At 50.2% G+C, this 26,073-nt stretch overlaps 2 protein-coding genes across 16 annotated transcripts in view; both read right to left on the bottom strand.

Moving 5' to 3' along the window:
- RFFL (ring finger and FYVE like domain containing E3 ubiquitin protein ligase) overlaps nt 1-8,470 on the bottom strand; it is a 71,693-nt gene extending 63,223 nt beyond the window's left edge. For 3 of the 13 annotated variants that reach the window (XM_070227652.1, XM_070227643.1, XM_070227654.1), the window contains exon 1: nt 1,450-1,650. Coding sequence is in view for 1 of the 13 variants with exons in the window: in XM_070227640.1 (XP_070083741.1) it covers nt 7,891-8,026 (136 nt within the window). In the remaining 12 variants the exon portion in view is untranslated. Of the gene's footprint in view, nt 1-1,190; nt 1,412-1,449; nt 1,681-7,890 lie in introns of those variants that run through there. The other 10 variants (XM_070227641.1, XM_070227650.1, XM_070227662.1 and 7 more) reach the window with 7 other exon arrangements.
- A 203-nt stretch (nt 8,471-8,673) lies between these two features.
- On the bottom strand, nt 8,674-26,023 carry RAD51D (RAD51 paralog D). Of its 3 annotated transcripts, none has more exons than XM_023653013.2 (10): nt 25,849-26,023; nt 23,788-23,849; nt 23,439-23,557; nt 16,649-16,730; nt 16,275-16,409; nt 15,650-15,745; nt 12,604-12,694; nt 12,418-12,488; nt 10,064-10,228; nt 8,674-9,894 (listed from the first exon to the last, which is right to left on the bottom strand). In XM_023653013.2, the coding sequence occupies exons 1-10, from the start codon at nt 25,898-25,900 to the stop codon at nt 9,811-9,813; spliced, it is 957 nt and encodes a 318-aa protein (XP_023508781.1). In that variant the 5' UTR covers nt 25,901-26,023; the 3' UTR covers nt 8,674-9,810. The 3 variants fall into 3 exon arrangements, with proteins under 3 accessions (XP_023508781.1, XP_023508780.1, XP_023508782.1); XM_023653012.2 differs by lacking the exon at nt 25,849-26,023 and adding an exon at nt 24,127-24,294; XM_023653014.2 differs by lacking the exons at nt 12,418-12,488; nt 12,604-12,694; nt 25,849-26,023 and adding an exon at nt 24,127-24,294.
- Between the last annotated feature and the right edge of the window lie 50 nt (nt 26,024-26,073).

Genomic DNA, 26,073 nt, shown 5'->3' with positions numbered 1-26,073 from the left:
CATAGTCATTCAAATGTGTGTGTGCGTGTGTGTGTCTTAGATTACATGGAAATTTTCTTCAAGCACAATCAAGTTATTAGTTAGCCCTGCCACAAATCTGCAATAGTTATATATAATTTTCACACTTAATAACACCTCTGAATAAACTGTAATTTACAGGTTGTACTCTGAGGTCCAGAATTATTAGGAAATATGCCATGAAGTTTGAGAAAGGCTTGCAATCATCTATTTCCTTGAATGTGAAAGAGAATGCAGTCAGGAACAAAGGATAAAGAAGTTGTCAGACCTGAAATCCCCTGAAGAGAAAGGAAATGTCACTGCCAGCTCCCAACCCTAGAACCGGGTATACAGACTCGGCCCAGCACCACGTCCCCTGCCCACTCCCATTCCTTAGAAAACGGTTCAATAAATGCACAGCCTTGGCCACACTTCAGTAACTTGAACGGTCACCGGGAAAACCACAACGCTCCAAACAGCTGTACCAAGGAGAGTGACAGGAAAGTCTTCTCTGTCCTCCAAACCACCTGTAAAAGGGACTTACTGCTTTCTAAGAAGGCCATGCACCTGGAGACGTTTGTTCATCACGTCACTCTGGCCTTTAGCCAGGGTGCAAAGTGACAGCTGTGGGTAAAACCCTATTTCCAAGCTAACAATAATTCTTCCCTAGGGTAGGCTGGGAGGAGCATGGGGCACTCTTCCTTGATTACACAAGCCGTTTTCTCCCCTTAGAACAAATGACAGACCAACCGAAAGGAGGAAATACGCTGCTGTTTCTATCTCCCAGCCTGAACTCAAGCCCTGAGCACAGACGCCTGCATCGCGCCGGCCGCCCTGGTCCAGCCATCCGTCCCCACGCCTCGGCAAACGTCTCCCGGGCAGCCGGCCGGAGAGAGGCCGCACCTCCCCCTCCGTCTTAGCCCTCGGCGACCTCACACACATCACCGCCAACAAACAGAGGACAACTCCCAAAAGAGGGAACGGTGGACCCTGGGGGGAAACCACATTCCCAAACTTCTCCGTCAAGCCTCCGAACTCCAGCCGCCTTCCTCCTCCGAGAAGCCCGCAGGGCTCCTCCACTAGGAAGCAGGGCCAGGCTAGAGCCTCTAAAGGGGCACGCAGGCCGCCGCCGACCTGACTCAGTTTCCTCCGCCGTAAGCGGCATCTTGCCCCCACAAGCCAACTGAACTTGCCGGTCTGTAGGGCGACAGGAGACCGTTGAGGACACGCGCCTCCTGTTACTGTCCCCACAGGTGAAATGCACTGAGAGGACTTTTCATGGGACAGGTGCGGGCTAGCCTGAATGCGGCGACTTCCATCCCGCCTACGCAAGGGGAGCCCCAGGCCGCGCCCGCACCGAGGCGGCGCCCCCAGCCCACGGCGAGACCCGAGGCCGAGCAGCGTCCCCCACCCCGGCCTCCGCCAGGCCCCCGCCCCGGGCAGGGCGCTCACCTGCCGCGGCCGCCTGCCCGGCCCGCACCTGGGAGAGGAGGGGCCGGATCTGCAGCGCGGACGCCTCAGGCGGGGGGTCTCCTGGCTCGGCCGCGGCGGCGTCTCGAGGGCTGAGGGGCACCGGGGGGCGGCCGGGACATCCTCACGGGCGGCCCCAGGAAGTCGGCCCCCCCCACCCATCCCCAGCCGCCTGGCCCGGCCGCTCCCGCCCCCCCGCGCGGCCCCGCCCCCGGCGCGGCCCCGCCCCCTCGCGAGAGCGCGCCGCCGCGCCCGCCGCGCCCGAGCCACCATAGAGAGGAGCCAGGCGCGCGCGGCTAGAGCGCGGCCCCGCGCGCGCCCCCTGGCGGAGCCTAGGCCGCTGGGTGCGGGCCGACGCAGCCTGCGTTCCGGCTGGGCGTCGGTTCCCCTGTGTCGGCGAGCCAGCTGCTCCTCGTCGCCTTGGTCACCGGACTGCGCGAGGAGCTGAAGGGTCCACGTCCCAGTTTCGGCTGGGTCATAGTCCAGCTGGGTGACCTTGAGCGAGTCCGTTAACGTCTCTGAACTCGTTTCATAATAAAAGTTTGAAAGTTGCCTGAGTTTCGTATGGCATTGTTCCTGGCAACAATGCTATAAGCACGTGATGTTTCCCCAAATTACGATGGAGGAAACCCCGGCCCATTAGGGTTCACTAGCTTATTCAAGGTCCCACAGCTGGGAGCCAGATCTATAGGACATCAAAGCCCATGCTGGTTCCACTCTACTGCACCTCCGTCATCTAGCGTTTCCCAGTCTAAACTCCCGCCGCCTCCCCCCCCCCGCACCCCGTCCCGGGGTTAGCTAGTTTCACATCAGGACTGTGAGGGAACTGCTCAGAGAAAACCCTGGTAGAATGAAAATGACTCTGTGCAAGGAGCCCACCCTGGCCATTCGTCAGCGTGTACCTTTCAGCAGGTCCTTAACCTTCTGAACTCTGGTTTCCTCATCCCTGAAGGAACGAGTGCAGTTGGTATGAGGATTAAATGAGCTAATGCACATAAAAGTGCTTCGGAAACTATAAAGCACCAGGGTCGCATGGGGGATCATTAGGCACGGGGGCTAAGAAAATGCCTAGTCATGAAAATAACATAAATTCGAATCCTTCTTCTGACAGTGTCTAGTGACAGTTTTCTTATGCTTTAGGATCCTATCAAGACGTCCCAGAGTTGTTCTGAGCAATTTGTATTTTAAAATAAGAAATATCACAAGGAAAAGTGAGGTAAAAATGATGTCATTTATACATGCAGACTCTGTCACTTCATAAGTATTATTTCCAATCTTCACATCCCAGCAAACTGAGTACTGTTATTCCCAAGTTATTACCCAAAGCCAGACAGTTAGAAAAAGGCCGAGCTGGAATTTGAAACCATATCTTTCCACCACCAGGAATGCACAGAAACACTGACCTTCCAGACGCCTCTTGCACCTGAATTAAACGTGCCCATCTTTCTCCTACCTGGCTGTTTCAGTAACTTTCCTTGAGGCAATTCCCTGCCTGTCTTCCCTGCCTCTCTCCAGGGCTTTATTTCCCCCCATGAAGGCATTTATTGTTTCCTCTTTTCCCCTCTCTGGTTCTTTTTCTCTTGAGATGCCAGGACCTTGTTCATCCTTTCTTATTTCTGAAATGGGTGTGTGATTCTCCACCGGAACTCTCCTTCTCTTGCTGTTAATTATAGAGTGTAAATAGGTCCAGAACACGGATGGAGTGCAACCCAGAGATGTCTTTTTGAAGCTTAGTTTACAAGCTGAGCACTCAGTTCTGAAATGGGGTGTGCTTCATCCACTGATTGGACCCAATAATCAGAGTCTGGATTCACGACATGCTGTGGAAAATCATTTTTTCTGGGCCCTCTGGTCTATATTACAGCTAAATCATTGGAATGCTACTAAATAATGTGCATATCCCTGAAGTGAGGTGGTCTCCTTTTTCCACCTTCAGCATTATCACCATCACTATTTTTCATCTTTATTGTGCCCTTCCACAGAGGCACTCAATAAGGTACCCATTGTGCAAGTAATCTGAAATCCTTTTCGGCAAGCAACAGTATTTACTGGTAATAAAACACTAATTTGTCTACCAAGTGACATATTTATAGGAGCTGTTTACTTTGACATATTTTTATTATTTCTACTCATTTGCTAAGTACCTTCCAATACATATTTATGAAGCACATGCCTTTCCCCAAACAGTAGTGAAAAAATAAATCATATTATTTCTTTTATTAGTAGCAGCATCGTTCGTAAGTCCTAGTGCCCTGATTTTTGTTACTTCCGGCAAGAGCCAGACAAATTAATGGTGATTGAACACCTACTATGTACCAGACTCTCCGCGAAAGGTGCTTTACATACGTTATCTGTTTAATTCCCCTGAGACATAGATTTTACCCATAAGGAAAATCTAAGTCCCCTGCATCATAGATTTTACCAATGAGACAGAGACATGATCTTGTCCAAGCAATTGGGCCAGAAAGGGCCCGGCAGGGTTTTGTTGTTGTTGTTGTTGTTTTTAAGATTTTATTTTTTTCCTTTTTCTCCCCAAAGCCCCCCAGTACATAGTTGCATATTCTTCGTCGTGGGTCCTTCTAGCTGTGGCATGTGGGACGCTGCCCCAGCGTGGCTTGATGAGCAGTGCCATGTCCACGCCCAGGATTCAAACCAACGAAACACTGGGCCGCCTGCAGCGGAGCGCGCGAACTTAACCACTCAGCCATGGGGCCAGCCCCCCGGCAGGGTTTTAAACCCAGATCTTTTCCTGATTCCAAAATCCCAAATCATCATTCCACTTCACCACCCCCACTTAAGTTCTCTGCATCTAATAAATCTTGTAAAATGTAAAGTGTTCCTTTCTGAGAGAGGCTGTGTAAGTTACCCCAGAAAGGAACAGTTAAAAGTAAACAGACACAGGATGCTAACTAACCCTGACTTTCCTACGAGAGGTTACTCTCTGAGGGAGTTATTCCCCAAGGAATCAGTGGTAGGGCGTTTCCCGCAGAGAAGGGCCAGTACAAGAGTTCTACTCATCCCTGGATACAGGACAGGCTAGTCTGCCGGGCATAGTGCAGAATGTGGGACCCCTGCTGAAAAAGTATTAAGAATTTCAGGATGGCAGGAGCAGAGCATTAAATTAAGCTGAGGGCTCTGTGCCACTGCACTGGTCACACTAGCATGAAGCTGGCCTTGCCGGGACAGAAGGAAGCTGTCACCAGTATCTCCTAAGCATCATAAACCTCACAATGATATGAGATTGAGTGCCTATTACATGCCTGGAAAAGTATTCAGTGCTTTATATAAGCTATACGACCCGAAAGCACTTGTACACAGCAGGTATTTCCCCCATTTCACAGTGGATGAAACTAAGGCTTTAAAGAGGCTAAGTGATTGACCCAATGACACGCTGCAAGTGTGTGTCAGAGCTACAACCAAGGTAGCTGAGATGTAAAACATCTTGTTCCTTGACTTTGTATCCTTTTCAGCACGGGCCCCATTGTCTGCTGGCAAGACCCAGGTTTAGGTTGAGGCTACTAAACCCAGAAGCTACCGAGAGGCAGGAAGAGATGGATTCAAAGGCCACTCAAGGAGTCAAACTTGTGCAGCAGCTGAGGTGCAGTTGTACGGCTCCGGGACGCATGGACCTTCCATTGGCTGGGAGAGAAAACTCTGTGCACGGCAGATGTAACAGCCAGTACCTGGCCTCCCTCTCCAGGACAGACAGGAAACACCATGAGGTCTCTTTACCTTGATAAAAGGTAAGCATGGGAAATCCATGGCACCTTACTTAATGCTAAAATTTCGGAAATACACCACTCAAATCAGGAACAAGACAAGGACAGTGGCTATTGTTGCTTCTATTCAACTTAATACCAGGAGTTAGTCTAGCCAGTGCAATAAGACAGGAAAAAACGAAGGAAAGCACCTTTTTGAGAGTAACTTTCGATGAATAATATACATAGCTCTAATTTAAGCTCCGTGCATCACAGAGCCTTCTCCATTGCCCATCCCCAACACACCGAGTTGGACAGTTTTAACTACCCAGCACAACTCCATGCCAGAAAACAGCAGAAACCTAGTGGGATATGCATTTAAATCCCTCATTGCTCCCCGGCTCCCATCTCAGGGAGCAGAGACCCTGTTGTTTTTTATTCAGCTTCATTTCCCCCTAAACCTCCAGTTCACTTTAATACCAATGATATCACCCTTCTCCAAGTGTTTATCATTCTCTTCGCTTCCCTAGGGGAAATCAGAAAGAGCTGATAAAGTAGATCTCTGATCCAGCTTTTTATGGTGAGCTAAGCTGAAAAGAGGCTGGGACGTGTAGCCTTGGCTGCTATGAGGGAAACATATGAAAAAGAGTATTATTGAAACATTTCCATATTCACAGCTGAAGGCAGCATGAGGATGGAAAGTAGAGTTTGGAATCAGACAGATTCAAGTTTGATTCTGGGCTGCCACGTATCATTATGTCCTTAACCTCGCTGGGCCCCCATTTTCCATCTGTAAAATGGAACGATTCCCCATGCCACGAGGCTGTCCTAAGGTCTAAATGAGATGTGTACAAAGGGCCAAACACAAAGCCTCAATAAACTTGCCTTAGTGGTTGCCCACCCAACGTCCAGTTCCTCCACGCACACTCCTTCCTTTCTGGTAGCATCCCCATTTTCTACCAATGGCCACAGCATGTGCTTAAGGAAAGCCTGTCCCCACCTCCAGGGCTATTTCCTGGTTGGTCTGAACCAATCACAGTGGTCCCATACCATTTGCCATACCATGACAGAGACGTGGGTGCATGAAGCAATTCTGCACCAATGAGACATGAGGTAAGTCTGCTTTGGTTGGAAGGAAAGTTCTGAGTTTTCCTGGTTCTTAAAAGGACATAAGGAGGCAATCATGTTCCTGCCTGTAGATACTGTCATGTGCCTCATGTTTCAGTCAACGACGGACCACATATATGACGGTGGCCCCATAAGTAGTAAGCTATACCATCTAGGTTTGTGCGCATACACCCTATGATGTTTGCACAATGATAAAATCTCCTACAGACGCATTTCTCAGGATCTATCCCCGTCATTAAGGGACGCGTGACTGTATTGTCACGTCTCAATTGACGCTTAGAATGGCTGCATCCGCGCTTTGATGAGAACAAGGAGCTTGATGATAAAACCGACACAAAAGGAGAGCAGAGCAGAAAGACGGAAAGGCTCTGCACTCCTTGACAATGAGCCAACCTTGGCCTCGGTGTTACTAGAGAGAGTAAATGTCATTGTTTAAGCCTCTTTAAGGCAGGTTGGTTACTTGCAGCAGGGAGCAGCCTCAATATGTGAATCTTTTGCCTGAGAGGCGTGGGAGTTCAAGTGCCTGACTTAAAGTCATCAAGCGCTAGCACATAGTAGGGACTCAACATTAATTCTGCCTAATATCAAATCCAGGACCTATAATGGTCCTCTGCAGGGAGATATGTAAAAATACACTCTGGGGACCCAATTTCTATGTAAATTAAGAGGAAAACATTCCTGCTTTCCTCCTTTGCCATCTTTAAAATGCATCAAAGCCTACCCATTCAGACATTTAACAATTACAGCCATGCGTTGCTTAATGACAGGGATATGTTCTGAGAAACACGGCAAGCAATTTCACCATTGTGAAAACATCAGAGTGTACTTAAACAAACCTGGACGGTATAGCCTACCACACACCTAGGTTATATAGTACTAACCTAATAGGACCACTACGTACTTTGCCATTGACCGAAATGTCACTATGCAGCACATGACTGTACTGAGCATTGACATGGGAGCCCTTAAAGTCGATCTTGGGCTCGTGGGCAGGCAAATGAACAGAGAGTGAGCGAGTGGTACAGGGGGGTTATGATGTCTAACAGTTGATGCAGAAAAAGGGGAGGATGTCAGGGTGGGTGTGCATGGAGGCACAAGCAGAGGGAGCAAAAGGCACTCGGGCAGGAAAGCCAGCGTGGCCCGAGCCCTGTAGGCAAACTGCAGGGCGTGGGGTGCCTGGGACGGAGCATGCAGTGGTGGCACGCCTCTCGAGAGAAAGCCCTGGTCTAAGGCCAAGGCCCAAGGAAGAAGCAAATTGTGAGAGGCAAGGAATGTCACAGGATGGTCTGAAGTAGCAGTGAATGGGGGGCCTTCTCACGGGGGTGAGGGCTGTGGCGCCTTTGGCTGGAGTAACTGCCCCAGCGGGAGCAGAACTGTGTGATTAGAAACTAAAGGCAACATGGAGATAGGAGTCCTGGCCTAGGAACCAGGAGTCCAGGGTTCCAGCCCCTGTACTGCAACTGGGACTATCACTTCTCCTCTTTGGGCCTCAGGTTCCTTCTCTGTTAGATGACAGGATGGGGCATATGATCTTTACAGGCCTCTCAAACCACATTATTCAAGGATCCTCAGTCAGGGACTAAGCACCTGGACTTACCACATACAGGAAACATGGCAGATCTGCCCAGGGCAGAGGTGGCAACCAGCTCCACCCTGAAGGTCAACTCCAACTGATGGTTGCGGCTACCTGGAGTGCTGAGTGGAGAAAAACTGCGAAAGACTTTGAACTCCATAAAAAAGAATGCTTGGGGGCCAGTCCATTGGCGTAGCGGTTAAGTTCACACACTCCACTTTGGTGGCTCGGGGCTCATGGGTTCAGATCCCAGGTGCAGATCTACATGCCGCTCATCAAGGCACGCTGTGGTGACGTCCCACATACAAAATAGAGGAAGATTGACATAGATGTTAGCTCAGGGCCAATCTTCCTCAACAAAAAAATGCTTGCCTGACTGATGATGTCTACATGGGCTCAGGATGCCCAAATGGTACAAGCGCCAGGGACTTGCCATTCCTAGCTTAACATATCATGTCCTGCTATGGTTGTAGAAATGAGCCAACCACTCATGGTATAAGGATATTGAAGATTAATTTCTCCTGGAGTCTTCTGTGACAGCAGCAGCATCCGGGTTCCCCCAGTCTTGAGCCCACCAACCCTGTCCTCACTCAGGCAGATACCCTTGAGCCCGTCCACCACTCATTCCAAGTCCTCCCTACTTCTCACTCCTATCCCTGCTGCCTTCATCATCTCTAAATGTCCTATCTTCTACGTACAACTCTGACCCCCTTGTCCCGTAGCCAAAGCACAACTAATTAATTACATAACAAGCTCTCTGAGAAAGGCGACCTTCCTTTAAAAAAGGTAGTCAGCAAACAACCCTGATCATTTCTCTACTTTGCCTTTTATTCTCCTTTCCCTGGTGTGCTCCTCCCCTCCCAGCCAGGGTTACAGCTCTCAGACGCAGGGCCACAGTGCTGGTCACAGACAGCGGGGGTTATTTTATCCACCAGGGCACTAGGCCGTGGTACAGCTGGCAGGAAGAGAAGCGTAATTATATTGCATCTCGGAGCCACTGGCCATGAATTTCTGCATAAAGGACTAGATTTGCCATGTATTATTTACGCCAGCATCAATTTTCCCAGCTGGCTCTATTTACTGTGCAAATTCTCCTGTCTGTTTACGGGCAAGGCCACGGTTCAGCACCTCTGGTTACTCTGTACTGTGGAGGAGCCCCACAGGGCGCCATGTATATTAAACAAGTGGCTGGATTCACCAGGAGCAGGTCACAGCCTCTTTTCCTGTTAAACTATATCCCTGGGATTGCAGCGAGCTCACGTCTCACCTGGTCATGGTGATGTGGGCAGGTGTGTGAAACCCAATCAGCAGGAGGCAAAAAGGAACGACAGTCGTTTGGGGCCTCACTGGGGGAAAATGAAAAAAAGCCTTCTGGGGGAAATCAGGTGGCTGTGGGGCGGGGGGATTTTCCTTTTTATATTTGTAAGAGCAGGAGATAGATGAAGAGTTTTACATTTACGAGGTTACTTTCCACCCAGTAACTTACAAACAGACCTGAGGGAAAGGGAGCCCCATCTTATAGATGGAAAAACAGGCAAAAAAAACAGAAACAAAAGCAAGCTAGAGGCTTCATGGCTTAGTCACTGTGTAGGGACAGAGCGCAGGTACAATGGTGGCACACAGGGTCATCCATCCAGTCACTAGTGTGTCTCTCCAGAGATGCCCCAAGCCACAGTGAACTCGGCTCCCACTGGAAACACACATGGTAGGAAACAAGGGAAGAGAACGTGGCACCAGCATGAATGTCTGGGTCCTTCCACCACAGCATTGTCTCTTGCCTGTAGCTGTGTGAGAAAGAGAAGCTAGGCAAACATAGACATCTCTTCTGCCCAGTCCAAGAGCTTCTACTGCAGTCCCAAGGGCTGGGTGGCAGGGGACAGCAGGCATTACTGCTCAGGAGAGTTGGGGCCTTGATGTCTCTCCCTTTCCCAGTCAACAGCACAGTCATGTCGGATGTCCCTGTAACGCTGGGCTCTGCTTCAGAGTGCCCCAGGTCCCAATGTCTACTGTCTCCTGGAAACCTGTTGGCTGGAAGAAGACAGGCGGGAAGGGCAAGTTTTTGAGGTAAGCAACCCAAGAGGGTTGCCTCTTTGGTTCTAAGGTCTCGGCATCCAAGAATTCCTCTGTAAGACATGTGTGGGCATAGAAACCGCTCTCAAGGGCCCAGCCTACTGGTTCTCCCCAGGGCCCAGCTCACCAGACGGGGAGATTTGATCAGACATGCCGTGCGCTGACTGCCTGATGCTCCTGCTCCTTCGCCCGTATCCAGGAGAATCCGAGTGCTGGGCACAAAGCTCCAGGAGCGTCCGAGGGCAGGTTTGAGCTTCCCGCTGTCCCTCTCTCGGGTCATGTGGTTGGTCACCTGTGGCAGAAAGAATCAAAGACTTAGAGATCCATAATGCAAGTGTAGAGGACGTCTGCTCCTACTGCTTCATCTTACAGATGGGAAAACTGAGGCCTGGCGCAGAGAAACGACCTCCCCAAGGCTCCATGACTTATCGATGGCAGGTCTGGAACTATAACCCTGGGCTCCTAACTTGTGCACAGCTCCTTCCACTAAGTCACAATGCCTCAGGCTTAACTCCAACAGGTGATGGGGTGCACGTCAGGGAATAAGTAGAGCTGCCTGCACTTTCCTGGAGGGAACCAGCGGTGGGCTTGAACCTACCACACCCCCACTCAGCAGACGGGCATCCTGAGACCATGTCCACCAGCTCTTTGTGTCAGGGAGTACATCTGTGTGGGTGGGGGTGCGGGCAGTTCTGGAAGGGGGGTCCTAATCTGGTTGTCAGCTCTACTCTGCCCAGGTTGATCACAGGTGAGCAACCCAAGGCTCAGAGCATCCTCCTGATGAGGCTCTCCCCCCACACACCGACCCCCCCAGGGCAGGGGCTGTGGCTTGTTCCTCACTGAATGCCCACTGCCTAAGCCAGAGCCTGGCACACAGCAGGTGATCACATACATCCTCAGGTCAGGAGAGGGAGGCCCTGGGACCCAGGACAAGAACAAAAGAAGAGGAAAGCAGATCCCCTTACACTGCCGGTGGGTACTATAACCTTCCTGGAAACTTAGCAACGTCGTATCTAGACATTTAAAAATACAAGCATCCCTGACTCAATAATTATACTTTTAGGAGTTTGAGGAAATAGTATGAGATGTGCAAAGAGATTTAGATATGAGGATGTTCACTATAGTTTTATTTAAAATAGAGAAAAACTGGTGACCTAAAGGCCCCAAATCAGGAAATAGAAGGTTATGGTACACCAGGGGTCTGCAAACTACTGCCCACAGGCCAAATTTAGTCCCCAAATTGTTTCTGAAAATCAAGTGTCACTGGGACATAGCCATGCCCATTTGTTTAGGTCTTGTCCATGCTTGTTCTCCTCTTCTACAGGCAGAGTTGAGTAGTTGCAACATAGACCATAAAGGCCATAAAGCCTCAATTACTTACTATCTGGCCCTTTACAGAAAAAGTTTACAGGCCCCTGTAATATAAGAATTAAACAAAATAATAAGTAACTGCTAAAACTGGCATTCTTAAAGAATCTATTTAAAAATGTAGAAAATGGAATGAAATAACTCTTTTTTTTTTTTAAACAAGGTTACAGTTTAGTTGGAAAGTTGGTTAAAAGTACATGTATGTAAGCAGAGAGAAAAGATTTTATGGGGGCAGGCCCAGTGGCACAGTGGTTAAGTTCAGTGTACCCCACTTCAGTGGCCCAGGTCCAGAGATTCAGATCCCAGGCACAGACCGACACTACTTGTCAAGCCAAGTTGTGGCAGCGACCCACGTACAAAACAGGAAGATGGGCAGAGATGTTAGCTCAGGGCCACTCTTCCTCAAGCAAAAAGAGAGAGATGGGCAACAGGTGTTAGCTCAGGGCCAATCTTCCTCACCAAAAAAAAGAGATTATATGGAGAAATATAAAAATATGAATATGGTTTCTGTGGATGTGGAGACTGCTTACAAATTTGACTCTTCTATTTAATTATTTTTTACCCTTTCTAGGAGAAGCAGGCAGACTTTTAAGAAACTATTCTATAAGCAGAAAAAGTTACTTAAAAAGCAAAAAGATCTCTTTCTATGAAGCTCTGGGAAAGGCAAAACTACTGGGACAAAAACGACATCAGTGGTTATCTGGGGTTGGGGGACGTTCATGGGGGGATGGAAATATGCTGTATCTTGACTGTGGTGGTGTAACAAGACTGGATACGACAGTATCCATTAGTCAAACTTCAAACAAGGAGAGAGTTACTCTATGTGAATTACACCTCAGTAAACTTGACTTAAAGAAAGGAAAAAGGAAAACAAGGTTGTCCCTGAACACTTGGCTATTTATGGTCCCGTCCCCTCACAGTCCAGCGCTCTAGATGACTCAGGAAAGTGCAGCTATGACCCTTTCGTAAAGGGCCACTTTGGGAGTTCAGAAGCTGCCAGTTAAGAGAAATAGAGAGCTATAATTAGAAATCAAGTTCATTTCAAGTCCCCACTTGGTGAAGCCCAGGGATCCGAGACAAGAGAAGCACGGCTGGCTGAGCCCACTTCCTCACCACCACTGCCAGGCCAAGGTCCCGGGCCAGGGTCTTCAGCTCTTGGGCCAGCTGCATCATCAAGGCCAAGCCTGGAGGAGAGGCAGAGGGGGAAGGCGGCAGGGCCTCAGGGACTGGGCGGGGACTGGCCTCCAGAGGGGAAGGCCAGATCCCATCCCTAACCCTGGGCTCTGCCACACCACTCACCTTCCCTCTGCTGACCTCCCAGAAGTGGGGAGACCACCGCAGTGACCGAGTCCACAACCACCACCTTCACAGTCCCGGAAGAACCGCTCACCTGGGGGTTCGGGGGGGAAGTATGTGCCATGAACCAGCTGGCCTCTAGGGGGCACCCATTCCAGGACAAGCTTGCTCCTCTATCAGAAACTGGTAAGAAATAACCTCCCCAGACCCCAAACCCAGGAGCACAGGCATCATGGAACATCAGCAATGTCATCTTTCCCCACCCCCATTTGTCTGTATAACAGATTCTGCTGAAGACTTGGGTGGACAGAGAGAGATTAAGTCACAGAACATCACAGATACCCCAAAATAATTAAATTTGACAAATCCCTGTTCAGAGTCCTGTTGCCCCCGGTCAGGAATTTTCTCAGTGACCACCTTTCTCCTTACGGCCAGCCCCCCATCATCTTGTCAGGCTCCTCTTCTCCTTCTCCTGCCTGCTTCCCAAATTCCTAACTTCCTTTGCTGAAGAGTTTAGCCTTCTCTTTACTTCAGTTTCTCCTTTCAGATCATTCCTGTGGGGCCTCATCTTCCACAACTAAAATGGTTCCAAATATAGACTATACAGACAGCCATCTGTGAAAACCATAATTTTCTGTCTCTACACAAGCATTACCATCCTCCTGGTTTCTCAGACCTAAACCATCTTTGACGCTTCCTTTCTCCTCTCCTTAGTCCTTATACCCCGTCATTTGCTGATTCTGTTTCCACAACTTTTTTTTCACTTTGTGTTGGCCAAGTCTTGGATACTCAGCATTATCTGGTCTCTTTTGCACGTCTCCCCTCATCTTCCAGTTACTGACTCTTGGCCAGTCATCAGCTTGTCTAAGAGAGGTTGGTGGAAAAGAGAGAAGCTAAAACTGAAATCGGCTTAGCTCTCCCTCACTTTCTGGGAGAGCAAGTTGAAATCTCTGGCCAAAATAGGACAGCTTGCAGCCATGGAGCTGTCAGGTCATCCGTGGCAGACAGACCCTAAGGTGGTCCCCACGATCCCCACCTCTAGGTATCTGAGCCCTTGTCAAATCCCCTCCCCTTGACTGTGGGTAAGTCCTGTGACTTGCTTCTCACTAATAAAACGTCAAAGATGTTGGAATGTCACTCTCTTGATTAGGCTACATCAGATGGCAAAAGAAATGGGATGTCACTCCCATGATTACATTATGTTTTAAATACGATTGCGTGCTGCATTTTGCTCTCACTCTCCTGCTGTCTTGAAGAAGCAAGTGGCCATGCTGTGAAGTGCCTTTGGAAAGGGCCAAAAGACAGGGAACAGTGGGCAGCTGCCAGGAGTTAAAGGGGACCTCTGGCCCACTGCCAGCAAGAAACTGGAGCGGCTAGGAAATGAATTCTGCCAACAACCTGAGTGGACTGTAAGCAGCTTCTTCCCCAGGTGAGCCTCCAGATGAAAACACGGCCCAGATGCCGCCCTGATCACGGCCTCGTGAGACACCAAGCAGGGGACCCAGCTCAGCTGCGCCCAGACGCCTGACCCATGAAAACTGTTAGGTAGTAAAGATGGGTTGTTGTAAGTCACTAAGTTTGTGGTAACTTGTTATGCAATAGAATATATACCATCTAATGCTCCTACAGTAAAAAATGTAGTCTTTTGACCTGAGAGTTGAGATTTTGGGCTTATAAGCTTAGTTCTTATCCTAAACATGTGGTGACTCCGGGCAACTCACTGAGCTTCTCCAGCCCTCACTCTCCTCATCTCTAGAAACGAGGGCTGGATCAGATCAGGATGTTTGCCTTCATGTCTCAACACACACGTGGGTCATAAGCAGCTATGACTCCAATGGCAAGTATTTGTTCAACTGTCATATGTACCAAAGTGTGTAAAAATGATTTACTTTATACACAATCCTGGGTATGCCCACAGGAACATGTCACGCTTTGGGGGGAGAGAAAAAGTTTAAAATGAATTAAACTATTCTCTCTAAGGTATTTTCCAATCTAGTAGTCTGGAAATCAGTGCACCAAGTCCTGTCTAGGCATCCAGCAGGTGTAGGAGGGTACCAACCCAAATGCCATTCCAAACCCCTCTTTCTTGTTAACAGGACTCTGAGCGTGTTCAGGTACTAGACAGAAATCTCCTGGCATCAGGGAAGGTGGGCCCAACCCCTGGTCTAATACACACATATAACTCAGTTTGGTTTTGTTTTTTTTTTTGAGGAAGATTAGCCCTGAGCTAACTGCTGCCAATCCTCCTCTTTTTGCTGATGAAGATTGGCCCTGAGCTAACATCCATGCCCATCTTCCTCCCCTTTTTCATATGTGGGACGCCTCCCACAGCATGGCTTGCCAAGCGGTGCCATGTCCACATCTGGGATCCGAACCGGCGAACCCTGGGCCACTGAAGCGGAACATGCACACTTAACTGCTGCGCCACCAGGCCAGCCCCATAACTCAGTTGACCAACTAGATATAAGGCGAAGTGGGAAATCTACTAGTGGGTTCTGGAGAAAGATTTTTCTTCCCTGATAAAAGGGAAGAAGTACAAAAAAGAGGCATTTATTTTCTACTGCCCTGCATATGGATGTACATGTGTGAAGACATGCTTAGAGCTATAGCAGCCACTTTGCAGTCACGAGGGAGAAGAATAGGAGATCAGACACACCAACCTAGAGCCCTGATATTGTGGACCTGCCAACCTCCAGACTCATGTGAGATAATTAAATGTCCTCCAGGTTCAAATATCTGTCAGACAGACTCTAGCACTTACAGCTGAAAGTAATGCTAACTAATCCAGTGGGGGAATGCAGAGATGACTCTGACATGATCCTTGCGCTCAAGGGGCTTACTTTAGTGGGGAAGATGGGCATGTGAACAATGAGGCACTGAGGAATGAATTAAGCATTCAGGAGTCCCATCCTGGGAGTGGCAAGCACAGCTGGAGTCACCAGACTGCGCACCTGCATTTCCAAACAGAGTATGTAGTAGGACACCTGCCCACATACAGACAGCAGCCAGCAAGCTGGGTGAAGCAAGAGGGGCAGAAGAACATGCTCACCTGCTGAGCCACAGTGCTTCGGAGGTCCTGCAGCGCGTCCAACATCTGAAAGATGTCAAATGCATGCACCACCTGGATCCTCTGGAGAGCTCCTGCCTGAAGAGGGAGGAGAGAGAAGGAGGGGCTTTGGATAAGAGGGAGCAGGGGATTGAGCAAGATGAAGGGGGATTTTAAGGCTGAGCAGGAAGCGGCCCCTAGACACAAGGACTCAGGTCCAGGGTGGTACATGGGCTTTGCCTAATGAGTCAGTTCTCACAGTGGTGGCTGCTTGGGGCCGAGCTGCCAAGCCAAGTCAGAGCTCAGTGGGAAAGAATGACAGGACTGATTAGTCACGTCTGCCAAGGGCAAGAAATGGGATAGAAACACAGATGCTGGCTGGTTGCCAGGCCTGAATCAGGGTATGTGGGGAGCTGGGGTTCTTGGAAGGATCAGCGTGGGCAGCATCCAAGCTGGGGTGATGTCATAACACGGGAGGCTTGAGGAATATAGGAAGTATTAATAGAACAGCAAGTTCCAAAGCCAGAAATAACTATTCATCCAAATGGCCCAAATTCTTGCAATGTAAGGGATAATGAGGTATTTTTGTGTCAGAACCTCAAAGGAACCCAGCTCCCTTGCCCCTTACCTGCTCTTCCTCATCTGGGGTTCTGGCCTGAAGGAGCTGGAGAAGGCGGGAGCCGGTCAGCCCTCCACTGGAATCGATGTACAGGACGTTCTGCTGCAGGCCATGGGCCACATTTGCAGCCACACAAAGACATACCTGAGTAGACGGGGCACTGGCTGAACTTGAGCCCTCAAAGAGGGCCCAGAATGGGAGCTCCCCACCAAATCTTGTCCAGATCCCAGCAACATGAATGGGCCAAGTTCAAGCCCCTGTCCTCACCACTGCCTTCTCTCTTCTGAGCTCTGAATCGCAAGCACAATGGCAGAAGTTCCCCAGGGATCCAGGGCTATGCACCCACCTCCCTCACTCCTCCTGGCTGCTGGCCACACGTGTACCTGGGTTTTGCCGCTACCTGGGCCTCCTACAATTTCAGTCACTTCTCCAGTATAGAGACCAGCATCAAGCAGTTTGTCCAGGCTGATGGCAGAAGAGGGGGGAAGAGAATCAACCCAGGGGATTGGAGACAAAGAGGGAGTAGGAACCAAGAAGAAAAGCAAGACACTCCTTCCAACCACTGGTTCTGTCCAGAGACATTCTGAACATCTCCAGCCAGGAGGCTTGTCCTGGTGGAGTTCCCTTTGGGGAAAGAGTGCACGGCGAAACATTCCTCCTCCAGCCCCTCCTCATCCTTTCACTTCAGCTTAAAGACCAACCTCCCAACAGACGTCTTTGCCGCCCCATCAAAAGATGCTCCTTTCATTTTCCATCTCAGTCTCTTGTGGGTTTCCTTGATAGCATTTCTCATAATTTGTCTTTTTTTTTTTTTTGAGGAAGATTAGCCCTGAGCTAACTGCTGCCAATCCTCCTCTTTTTGCTGAGGAAGACTGGCCCTGAGCTAACATTCATGCCTATCTTCCTCTACTTTATATGTGGGACGCCTGCCACAGCATGGCTTGCCAAGCAGTGCCATGTCTGCACCCATGATCTGATCCGAACTGGCAAACCCCAGGCCGCCAAAGTGGAACGTGTGCACTTAACCACTGCACCACCGGGCTGGCCCCCAATCTGTCATTTTTTTAAACTTTGAACTAATTATAGATTCACAGGAAGTTGCAAAAAAATGTACAGGGAGGTCCCGTGTACCCTTCACCTAGTTTCACCTAACGGTAGCATCCTGCACTACAAGATGTATTGTACCGCAGTACAGCAGCACAGGCTGACCTGGGGCAATCCACAGAGCACATTCAGATTTCACCAGTGTTACGCCCGTGTGTGTCCGTCTAGAATTCTATGCCATTTTATCAAGACACAGAACATTTCCATTGCTACAAGGCTCCCTTGTTGCTACCCTTTTATAGCCACATCCCTTCTCTCCACCCCTAATCCCTAAGCCTTGACAACCACTCATCTGTTCTCCATCTCTACTATTACATTATTTCAAGAATGTTATGGGGGCCGGCCCTGTGGCCAAGTGGTTAAGTTCACGCGCTCCACTTCAGCGGCCCAGGGTTTTCCTGGTTCGGATCCTGGGTGTGGACATGGCACCGCTTATCAAGCCATACTGAGGTGGCATCCCACATGCCACAACTAGAAGGACCCACAACTAAAAATATACAACTATGTACCAGGAGGCTTTGGGGAGAAAAAGGAAAAATAAAATCTTTCTTAAAAAAAAAAAATGTTATGCACCTAGAATCATACAGTATGTAACCTTTGTGACTGGCTTCTTTCACGCCACATCAGTCCCTTGAGATCCATCCAAGTTGTTGCGTGCATCAACGGTTTGTTCCTTTTTATTGCTGAGTAGTACTCCAGGGTACGAACGTACCAAGTTTGTTCAGCTATTCATCCATTGAAGGACATGTTCCCTGTTTCCAGTTTGGGGCAGTTATGAAAAAAACTGCTATGAACATTCACGTACAGGTTTTTGTGTAAACCTAAGCTTTAATTTTTCTGGAACAAATGCCCAAGAATGCAATTGCTGGGTTATATGGTGAGTGCCTATCAATGTTGTAAGAAACCACCATTTTCCAGAGTGGCTATGCCATTTTACTTTCCCACTAGCAATCTATGAGTGATCCAGTTTGTCCACATCCTCACCAGCATTTGGTGTTATCACCATTTTTTATTTTAGCCACTCTGGTAGGTGTAGTAATATCTTATTGTGGCTTTTTTTTTTTTTTTTTGAAGATTAACCCTGAGCTAACATCTGCCGCCAATCCTCCTCTTTTTGCTGAGGAAGACTGGCCCTGAGCTAACATCCATGCCCATCTTCCTCCACTTTATATGTGGGACGCCTGCCACAGCACAGCTTGCTGAGTGGTGCCTTGTCCACACCCAAAGTAGAATGTGCAAACTTAACTGCTGTGCCACCAGGCCAGCCCCTTACTATGGTTTTAAGTTGCAGTTCCCTCATAATTAATGATGTTGAACATCTTTTCATCTGATTATTTGCCACCTGGATGTCCTCTTTGGTGAAATGCCTGTTCATGTCTTTTGCCCATTTTTTAATTGGATTGTTTTACTGTTGAGTTTTAGGAATTCTTTATGTATTATACGCAAGTCTTTTGCTGAACTTGTGGCTTGCAAATATTTTCCCCACTCTATAGCTTGTATTTTCATCCTCCTTTGCAAGCAAAAGCTATTATTTTGATTTTTTAAATTTATCAATTTTTTTTTGGATCATACTTTTGGTGTCAAATCTAAGAACACTTTGCCTGGCCCAGGTTCCCAAAGATTTTCTTCTCTGTTTTGTTCTAAAAGCTTAAGTTTTACATTTAAGTTCATGATCCATTTTTAATTTTTGTATAAGGTGGGAGGTTTACACTATTTATTACTTATGATGTCCAATAACTCCAGCACCATTTGTTCAAAAGGCTATATCCCTCCTCCATTGAAGTGTTTTTGTACCTTTGTCAAAAATCAGCTGGAGATTCTTGTGGGGCTATTGCTGGGTTCTCCCTTCCACTCCATTGATCTGTGTGCCTTGTTATTTGCAATACTGCACTTGTCTTGATTACTGTAGGTATACGGTAAGCCTTAACATTTGGTAGAGTGATTCCTCCAGCTTTTTTTTTTTTTTGCTGAGGAAGATTGGCCCTGAGCTAACCTCTGTTGCCAATCTTCCCCTTTTTGCTTGAAGAAGATTTGCTCTGAGCCAATATCTGTGCCAATCTTCCTCTATTTTGTGTGTGTCACCGCCACAACACTGCTGCCGACAAGTGGTATAGGTCCATGCCCAGGAACCGAACCCAGGCTGCCAAAGCAGAGCACGCCACACTTAGTCACTAGGCCACAGGGCGGCCCCTGATTCCTCCAACTTTTTCTTTTTCAAAATTGTTTTAGCTATTCTAGGTCACTGGCTTTTCCATATAATTATTAGAATAAGCCTATTTCTACAAAAAACCTTGCCAGGATTTTCTGCATTCAATCTATAGACCAATTTATGGAGAAATGACATCTTTACAATCTTGAGTCTCCCGATCCAAGAACACAGTATGTCTCTCCATTTACTGGAGTCGTCTTTGATTTCTCTCATCAGCAATTTTTAATTTCAGCATACAGATCCTATGCCTGTTTGGTTAGGTTTAGACCTAAGTATTTCATTTTCTTTGGAGCAGTTGTAAATGGTATTGGGTTTTTAATTTCCATTTCCACATGTTCATTCTGAGTATATAGAAATGCAACTGATTTTTGTGTGTTGATCTTGTACGCTGCAACCTTGCTGAATTCACAATTAGTTCTAGGACTTTGTAATTTTTTTCCATTTGCTTGTTTTCGTCTGTCTTCCCCATTTGGCCCGGAGCGCCCTGAGGCAAGACCTGGGCCTTGTTCACTGTTACGTCCCCATCACTAGCACCTGCCTCAAACACAGGAGACACACAGTAAATGTTCCCAGAGAAATGAGTGATAGAATGGTGCTATTTAGTTCCTATGTTGTCAACACTCCAGCTATGGAAGCCTTGGGAGAAACTCAGGACAGAGTCAACTCCTAACCCAGGTTCTGTCCTTGAACCACCATGAAGTAGGTCACTGCCCACCTGCAATGTCCTGTCAACCTGCGGGCTGGAGCTGCTCCTCCTCTGCCACAGCCTACACCAGTGCCTCCATGTCCTGACTACACGCATCCCTTTTCTATCCTGCAATCACCTTCACGGGCTCCAGTCCTCTGAAAAGGTTCTTGAAGACCTCCCATGACCCCTCTGTATGTGGCCAGCAGCACCTCAGTAAGCACCCATCTATTTCAATTCCAGGGACCCCATCATTATAACCACAGGCCTCTGCCAGTCAAACACTCTGGTTATCACACCAGCCCCATGGCTTCTTGGAATAACTGTATTCATCCTGTCTCTGTTTAATAAGCACCTGTTTAAAGCACATTGAGCCTTGGCCACCCCTGGATCTCATTTCCTCCACTGAGGTCAGAGAACCCCCAGTTCCATTACAGCAGTGGTTCTCCCGGTGTGCTTCCCAGACCAGCAGCATCAGCGGCACCTGGGAACTGGTTAGAAAGGCACTCTCGGGGCCGGCCCGGTGGCTCACTGGTTAAGTGCGCACATTCCACTTCGGCGGTCCGGGGTTCACTGGTTTGGATCCCAGGTGCAGACATGGCACCGCTTGGCACGCCATGCTGTGGTAGGCGTCCCACATATGAAGTAAGGAAGATGGGCACGGATGTTAGCTCAGGGCCAGCCTTCCTCAGCAAAAAGAGGAGGACTGGCAGCAGTTAGCTCAGGGCTAATCTTCCTCAAAAAAAAAAAAAAAAAAAGAATCAACCACTTTCTTGGCTGTGAGGATCACGCTGTGTAAGGAATTCCCAAATCCACTCCCCAGCTGACTTCTCATCTGTTTGCCTTCCAGCTCTCCTACAGCTTAGAGGACCTTCCTACCAATCTCCTCTTACTCGGCCCGTCAACATGGAGAGAGACCCCCGGCCTGCCTTGTGGAGCAGAAGTCCACCTGGGGTTTTACCACTTGTTTTGAATACAAGTGATTTCTGGGGTTTATCCTACACCGTTCCCTCTGAGCTGGCTTTCAGTCATTCATTCAGACATCGTCTAAAGGCCTGACATTTCTCGAAGGCCTTATTCTAAAATTGAGATATAGAGATGAGCAAGATATAGCTGGTCTTTAAAGAGCCACCAATCTCCCCCCATCAATGCAGTTTCTTCCAAGGCGCACTCCGTGTTCTATGGGCCTGCACATCAGCACTAAAGGCTCGGAGAAGGCATACAACAAAGAAACCTGTTCAATTCGGGGTAATGAAGCATTTCCCAAATTCTTGACCATGGAATTGACCCCCTCCCTTTGTGAAGTTACACCCATTAACTGTTCAGAGAACACCAAGGAAGGCGAGAAACTCAGCGAGTCATCTTTGATTCCTCACGCCTATATCACACCCGGCAGTAGAGCTTGTCACATCTCTTCTTCGACTCACCTCCTGCTGTCACCTGCCCTAGATGGGACTTGCCCCCCGCCGTCCCCGCCACCTCTCTCCTTGGCCTCTCTCGTGCCAGCCTCCCTACTCCAGTCCACCGTGCACACCTCCACCCCACTGCCTGTGGCTCTGCTTTCACAGAACGGCCTCCCACCTCCAGGGAGGCAGGAGGGCAGGCGAGTGAGAGCTCGGTCCCTGGAGTTAGGAGTGTGACAGACATGACTTCAAGTGCCTGGTCTGCCATTTACTAGCTGTGCCTTCTTGAGCAAGTCGTGTGACCTGAGTCCCAGTTTCCTCATCTTTAGAATGGTGATTTTAACCATAATGCGCTCATTGGTGGCTGTGAAGAACAAATAATATAATGCACCGTGAGGTGCAAGCACGGCGCCCAGTTCTCGGTAAGCAGGCAGAGAAAGCCCATCCACTCCTCAATGGCCAAGGCCTGCCTCCTTTCAGAGCTTCCTGAGCCACTCTGATGCCCCCTGCAGTGACCCCACGCAGCTGCACTCCTGCCAGTTCACCACTTGACGGCTCCCTGAATGCCTCCTCTGTGTATGCTGGTTTTATAAGCTCCTCTTGGTTATATAAGTTCCCTGAGCCCAAAGTCGACTTTCTGTTAATAACGCCCCCCCCATGCTGCCTCCCCCTGCTTACACTTCTGTCTACCCACTAGACCCCACGCCCCTTAAGTGCAGGAGCCTCGCCTCACTCGCACACAAATCATCTCATGTATCTACTAGGCAGCAGGCACTCAGTACAACCTCACACAGAGCCCCCAGGAGGCACTCAGCCAGTGCTTGATGGACAATGGACTCGGACCCCCAACCAAGGGGAGCAAGCACCACGCTGCATGGACCGTGCCAAGAGAACGTGTTATGGAAACGGCAAGGGCCAGACCGATCCGGACCTCTCTGGTGGCTGAGCTCTTCATCAAATTCTGCACAAGCAGGCCAGGGGAGAGGTCAGACTTCTTTGGCCAAAAACTGGCTATTGTCTTCCAACTCCTTCCCTCTCCAGACAACACGGCAGAATGGAACTGCTCTTCTCCGGAAGCTCGCCTGTGCCCTCCGGCTGCAGAGTATGGGGAATGAACCAAGTTCTGGCTCAAGTGCCAGGGTTTGAGCCCCACCTCTGCCCCTCGCTCCTCTTGGGCAGAACTCAAGTGGGCTTAATAATTACTAACTCCCAGAGTCACCGAAGAGATTATGTAACCTACAGTCATGGCTGGAGCTTAGTAGGCACTCAATGAATGCTGGTCCTCTCACAATCTCTCGTGCCCTATCCTTAAGTGAAACAGGAGCTAGGGCCAGAAAGTGTTGCTCTGACCTGCCGAGTAATAATGAAATACTGACACCTTGTGTGATACGACAGTGGTTTCCAACCAGGGGCAATTCTACCGCCTGGGGCATCATCTGACAATGTCTGGAGACATTTTTGATTGTCTCAACCTGGGAGGGAGGTGCTGTTGGCATCTAGTGGACAGAGGCCAGGGATGCAGCCAAACATCCTGCAACGCACAGGACCGGCTCCAGCTCCCCACACCAAATAATTAGGCATCCCCAAACGCTAGAATGCCAGGTAGAGAAACCCTGTTACAGGGTATGAGAACTCAGAAGTCCTGCCCATCATCCACGCTGCCCTCACCACAGCTTGAAAACCCTGCTCTCTAGTCTCCAGCATCAGAAGCCCAGCTGGAGGCAGCCCCTGCCTGCGGCCTCTCACCTCCTTCCCCGAGGACACATACAAACCTCTCAATGCCGGTGGACAGGATGGCAGTGGAGGTCTTCAGCTCCTCGTAGAGATCAGCGCCATTGAATGGGAAAGCTGAGAACTGAGCCAGCAGCACCCGCCTCAGGGCAACCAGGGCCTGCGGAAGGGGCAGGGGCAACTCCGCATGGGGCAGGGGCACTTCAGCCCACCGCAACCCCCAGGACTCGCAAGCCCCAGGACTCGACGAGGACCGGCCGAGGGAGGGGCATCCTGGGGTCTCACCGGCCCTCCACGCCCTTATCCATCTCTGGAAACCCTTTGCTCCCTTGGCTCAGAGATGGACATTCAGAGGCACCCAGGTTGGGAGCATGGGAACTGTCAGCTCACCTTATAAGACAAGCCACATTTCTGGGCCACCTCCTCCAGGTCTGCGGAAACCAGGTCCACCACTGAAAACAAAACGCGCGTGGCTGATTGGCAGGAAGGCGGCACGGGCTTGCCCCCCCTGGGCTCTCCCTCATCGGTGAAATGGGGGCGCAGTTCTAGCTCCGGGCAGGCCGTCTCGGGAGGCCCACGCGGACCACCAGAGCCGAGGGGCCGGCGGGGAGCCGGGCACACCGGAGGGGTCCTGCCCTTCCTCGGGGAGCCTCTCCAGGTGGCGGGGGCAGGGCGGGCAGGGCAGGGGAAGGCCCCTCCCGGGAACGCGGGGCGAGCCCACGCCGCCACCTGTCCTGATGCCGCGGCCCCTCAGCAGCTGCACCACGTCCTGGGTGAGGCCTGGGCACAACCCGGCCCTGAGCAGGCCCATGCTGCCTGCGCGCCGCGCGCGGGCTTCCGCCGGGCCCTCGGCGCGCACCCCTCGCAGCGGGCCCGCCCTCCTGCCCTGCCGGCCGGCCGCCGCTTCCGGCGCACGGAGCCCGGGGCCCGGCCTGCAGCGCCACCTGCCGGCCGCGCGGCCTCCCGCCCCGGCCCCCGCGGCCCCGCACCGGCTCCCGGCCTCGGCGCCCGCCTCCGCCGCGGGCCTCTTCCCCACGCGCGCAGGCCTCCCTGCCCGCCCCCCGGGAGCCTGCTTTTCTTCCAACCGCTGGGCCAGAAAGTTGGCCTGGACGGACCTCCCCACGCTAAGGGACCGACCCGTTAGTGAGAGGAAGACAGCGAAGAGGAATCCACTAAATCAGATCGTAGGCTATTGCACCTTGTATGATGGGTTCTGGGTGCTAGGTGCTAAGCAGCCGCAGAGCGCGCCGCGGGCGCCTGCTTCTCTGTCTTCTCTGTATTTTCCAATTTTTTTTTTTAAGATTTTATTTTTTTTCCTTTCTCTCCCAAAGCCCCCCGGTACGTAGTTGTATAGTTTTAGTTGTGGGTCATTCTAGTTGTGGCATGTGGGATGCCGCCTCAGCATGGCTTGATGAGCGGTGCCAAGTCCGCGCCCAGGATTCGAACTGGCGAAACCCTGGGACCCCGAAGCAGAGCGCGGGAACTTAACCACTCGGTCACGGGGCAGCACCTTCAATTTTTTCTTTTTTTTTTAATGAGTAACAACAACAAAAACCCTGAGTATATAGAACACAAAAAATATGATTTGGGTTTTTTTTTTTTTTTTTTTGAGGAAGGTCAGCCCTGAGCTAACATCTGCTGCCAATCTTCCTCCTTTTGCTGAGGAAGACTGGCCCTGAGCTAACATCCGTGCTCATCTTCCTCTACTTTATATGTGGGACGCAGTCCACAGCATGGTTTGCCAAGCGGTGCTTCCTCCGCACCTAGGATCCGAACCAGCGAACCCCGGGCCACCAAAGTGGAATGTCCGAACTTAACCGCTGGGCCCCTGGGTCGGCCCCTGATTTGGTATTTTTAAATGTCCTTTGCTTTGCCTCATCTTCTAGAAGAAATAAAACAGCTTTACAGGGTTATCTCCTCACAGTCCAATGCAGTAGGTGCTATTTGTATGCCTATTGCACAGATGAGGAGACTGAGGCACAGCAAGGTGAAGTTGTTTGTCAAAGGTCACACAGCCTGTAAGCGAAGAGCAGGACTTAGAGTGGACGAACCCCTTCTAAGAGCAAAGCCAGTGCCGTCTTAACAGCCTCTCACCACCCCTCCCCCCCCCCCCCCCCCCCCCCCCCCGGCAAGTTGTGTGTATATTTTCCTGCTGTAAAGGGGTTTCCTGGAGAACAGACATAGTGTCTGGCCCATCTTTGTATCCCTTTGTTGCATCCACTGTTGTCGCTCAACCCGTGAAGACACTTGGACCTGGCACATTTAGAATTCCAGCAGTAAAATCTGGAGCTGTCGAGGCTTTCCCTATCCCTGGACTGAGTGAGGATTTGCTGCCTGGGATTTCTGGGTATCGAGCCTCAGCATTCCATACACCATTCTCCCACCCCGTCCCAGCACTGCCCCTCCCAGGGCCCCGGCGTCTCCCTCCACGCCCGGGTGCCTTTCTCTCACCATCCTTTTCCTCCTTCCCAGGGCAGCTCTGAAGGAAACAGGTGGTAAGCATTTTGAGATCTTCAGAAAAGGGCAGAGCTGCTTTAAGCACGGAGTTAGAGCTGGAGGGCGCAGGGAGTGGCGTGGGCTGTCCCTCGACTCTCCCCCACCCCTGACACTGGCCCTGGGCAGTAGCAGCCTCGGGTCAAGGAGGAGGCTGGTCCCCAATTGTTACACTCTGCAGTG

Source organism: Equus caballus, chromosome 11 (genome assembly GCF_041296265.1).
Source record: "Equus caballus isolate H_3958 breed thoroughbred chromosome 11, TB-T2T, whole genome shotgun sequence".
In the NCBI taxonomy this organism is placed as follows: domain Eukaryota; kingdom Metazoa; phylum Chordata; class Mammalia; order Perissodactyla; family Equidae; genus Equus; species Equus caballus.
The sequence above is the reverse complement of the archived record's forward strand: the minus strand, read 5'-3'. Positions and strand labels throughout refer to the sequence as shown.

Coding starts and splice junctions, on each gene's coding strand:
- RAD51D (XM_023653012.2), bottom strand. CDS start 24,208: ATGGGCCTGCTCAGGGCCGGGTTGTGCCCAGGCCTCACCCAGGACGTG. Junction 15,746..16,274: donor CCCCAGATGAGGAAGAGCAG/GTAAGGGGCAAG, acceptor CTCCCTCTTCAG/GCAGGAGCTCTCCAGAGGAT. Junction 12,489..12,603: donor GGGAGGTCAGCAGAGGGAAG/GTGAGTGGTGTG, acceptor CCTCTCCTCCAG/GCTTGGCCTTGATGATGCAG.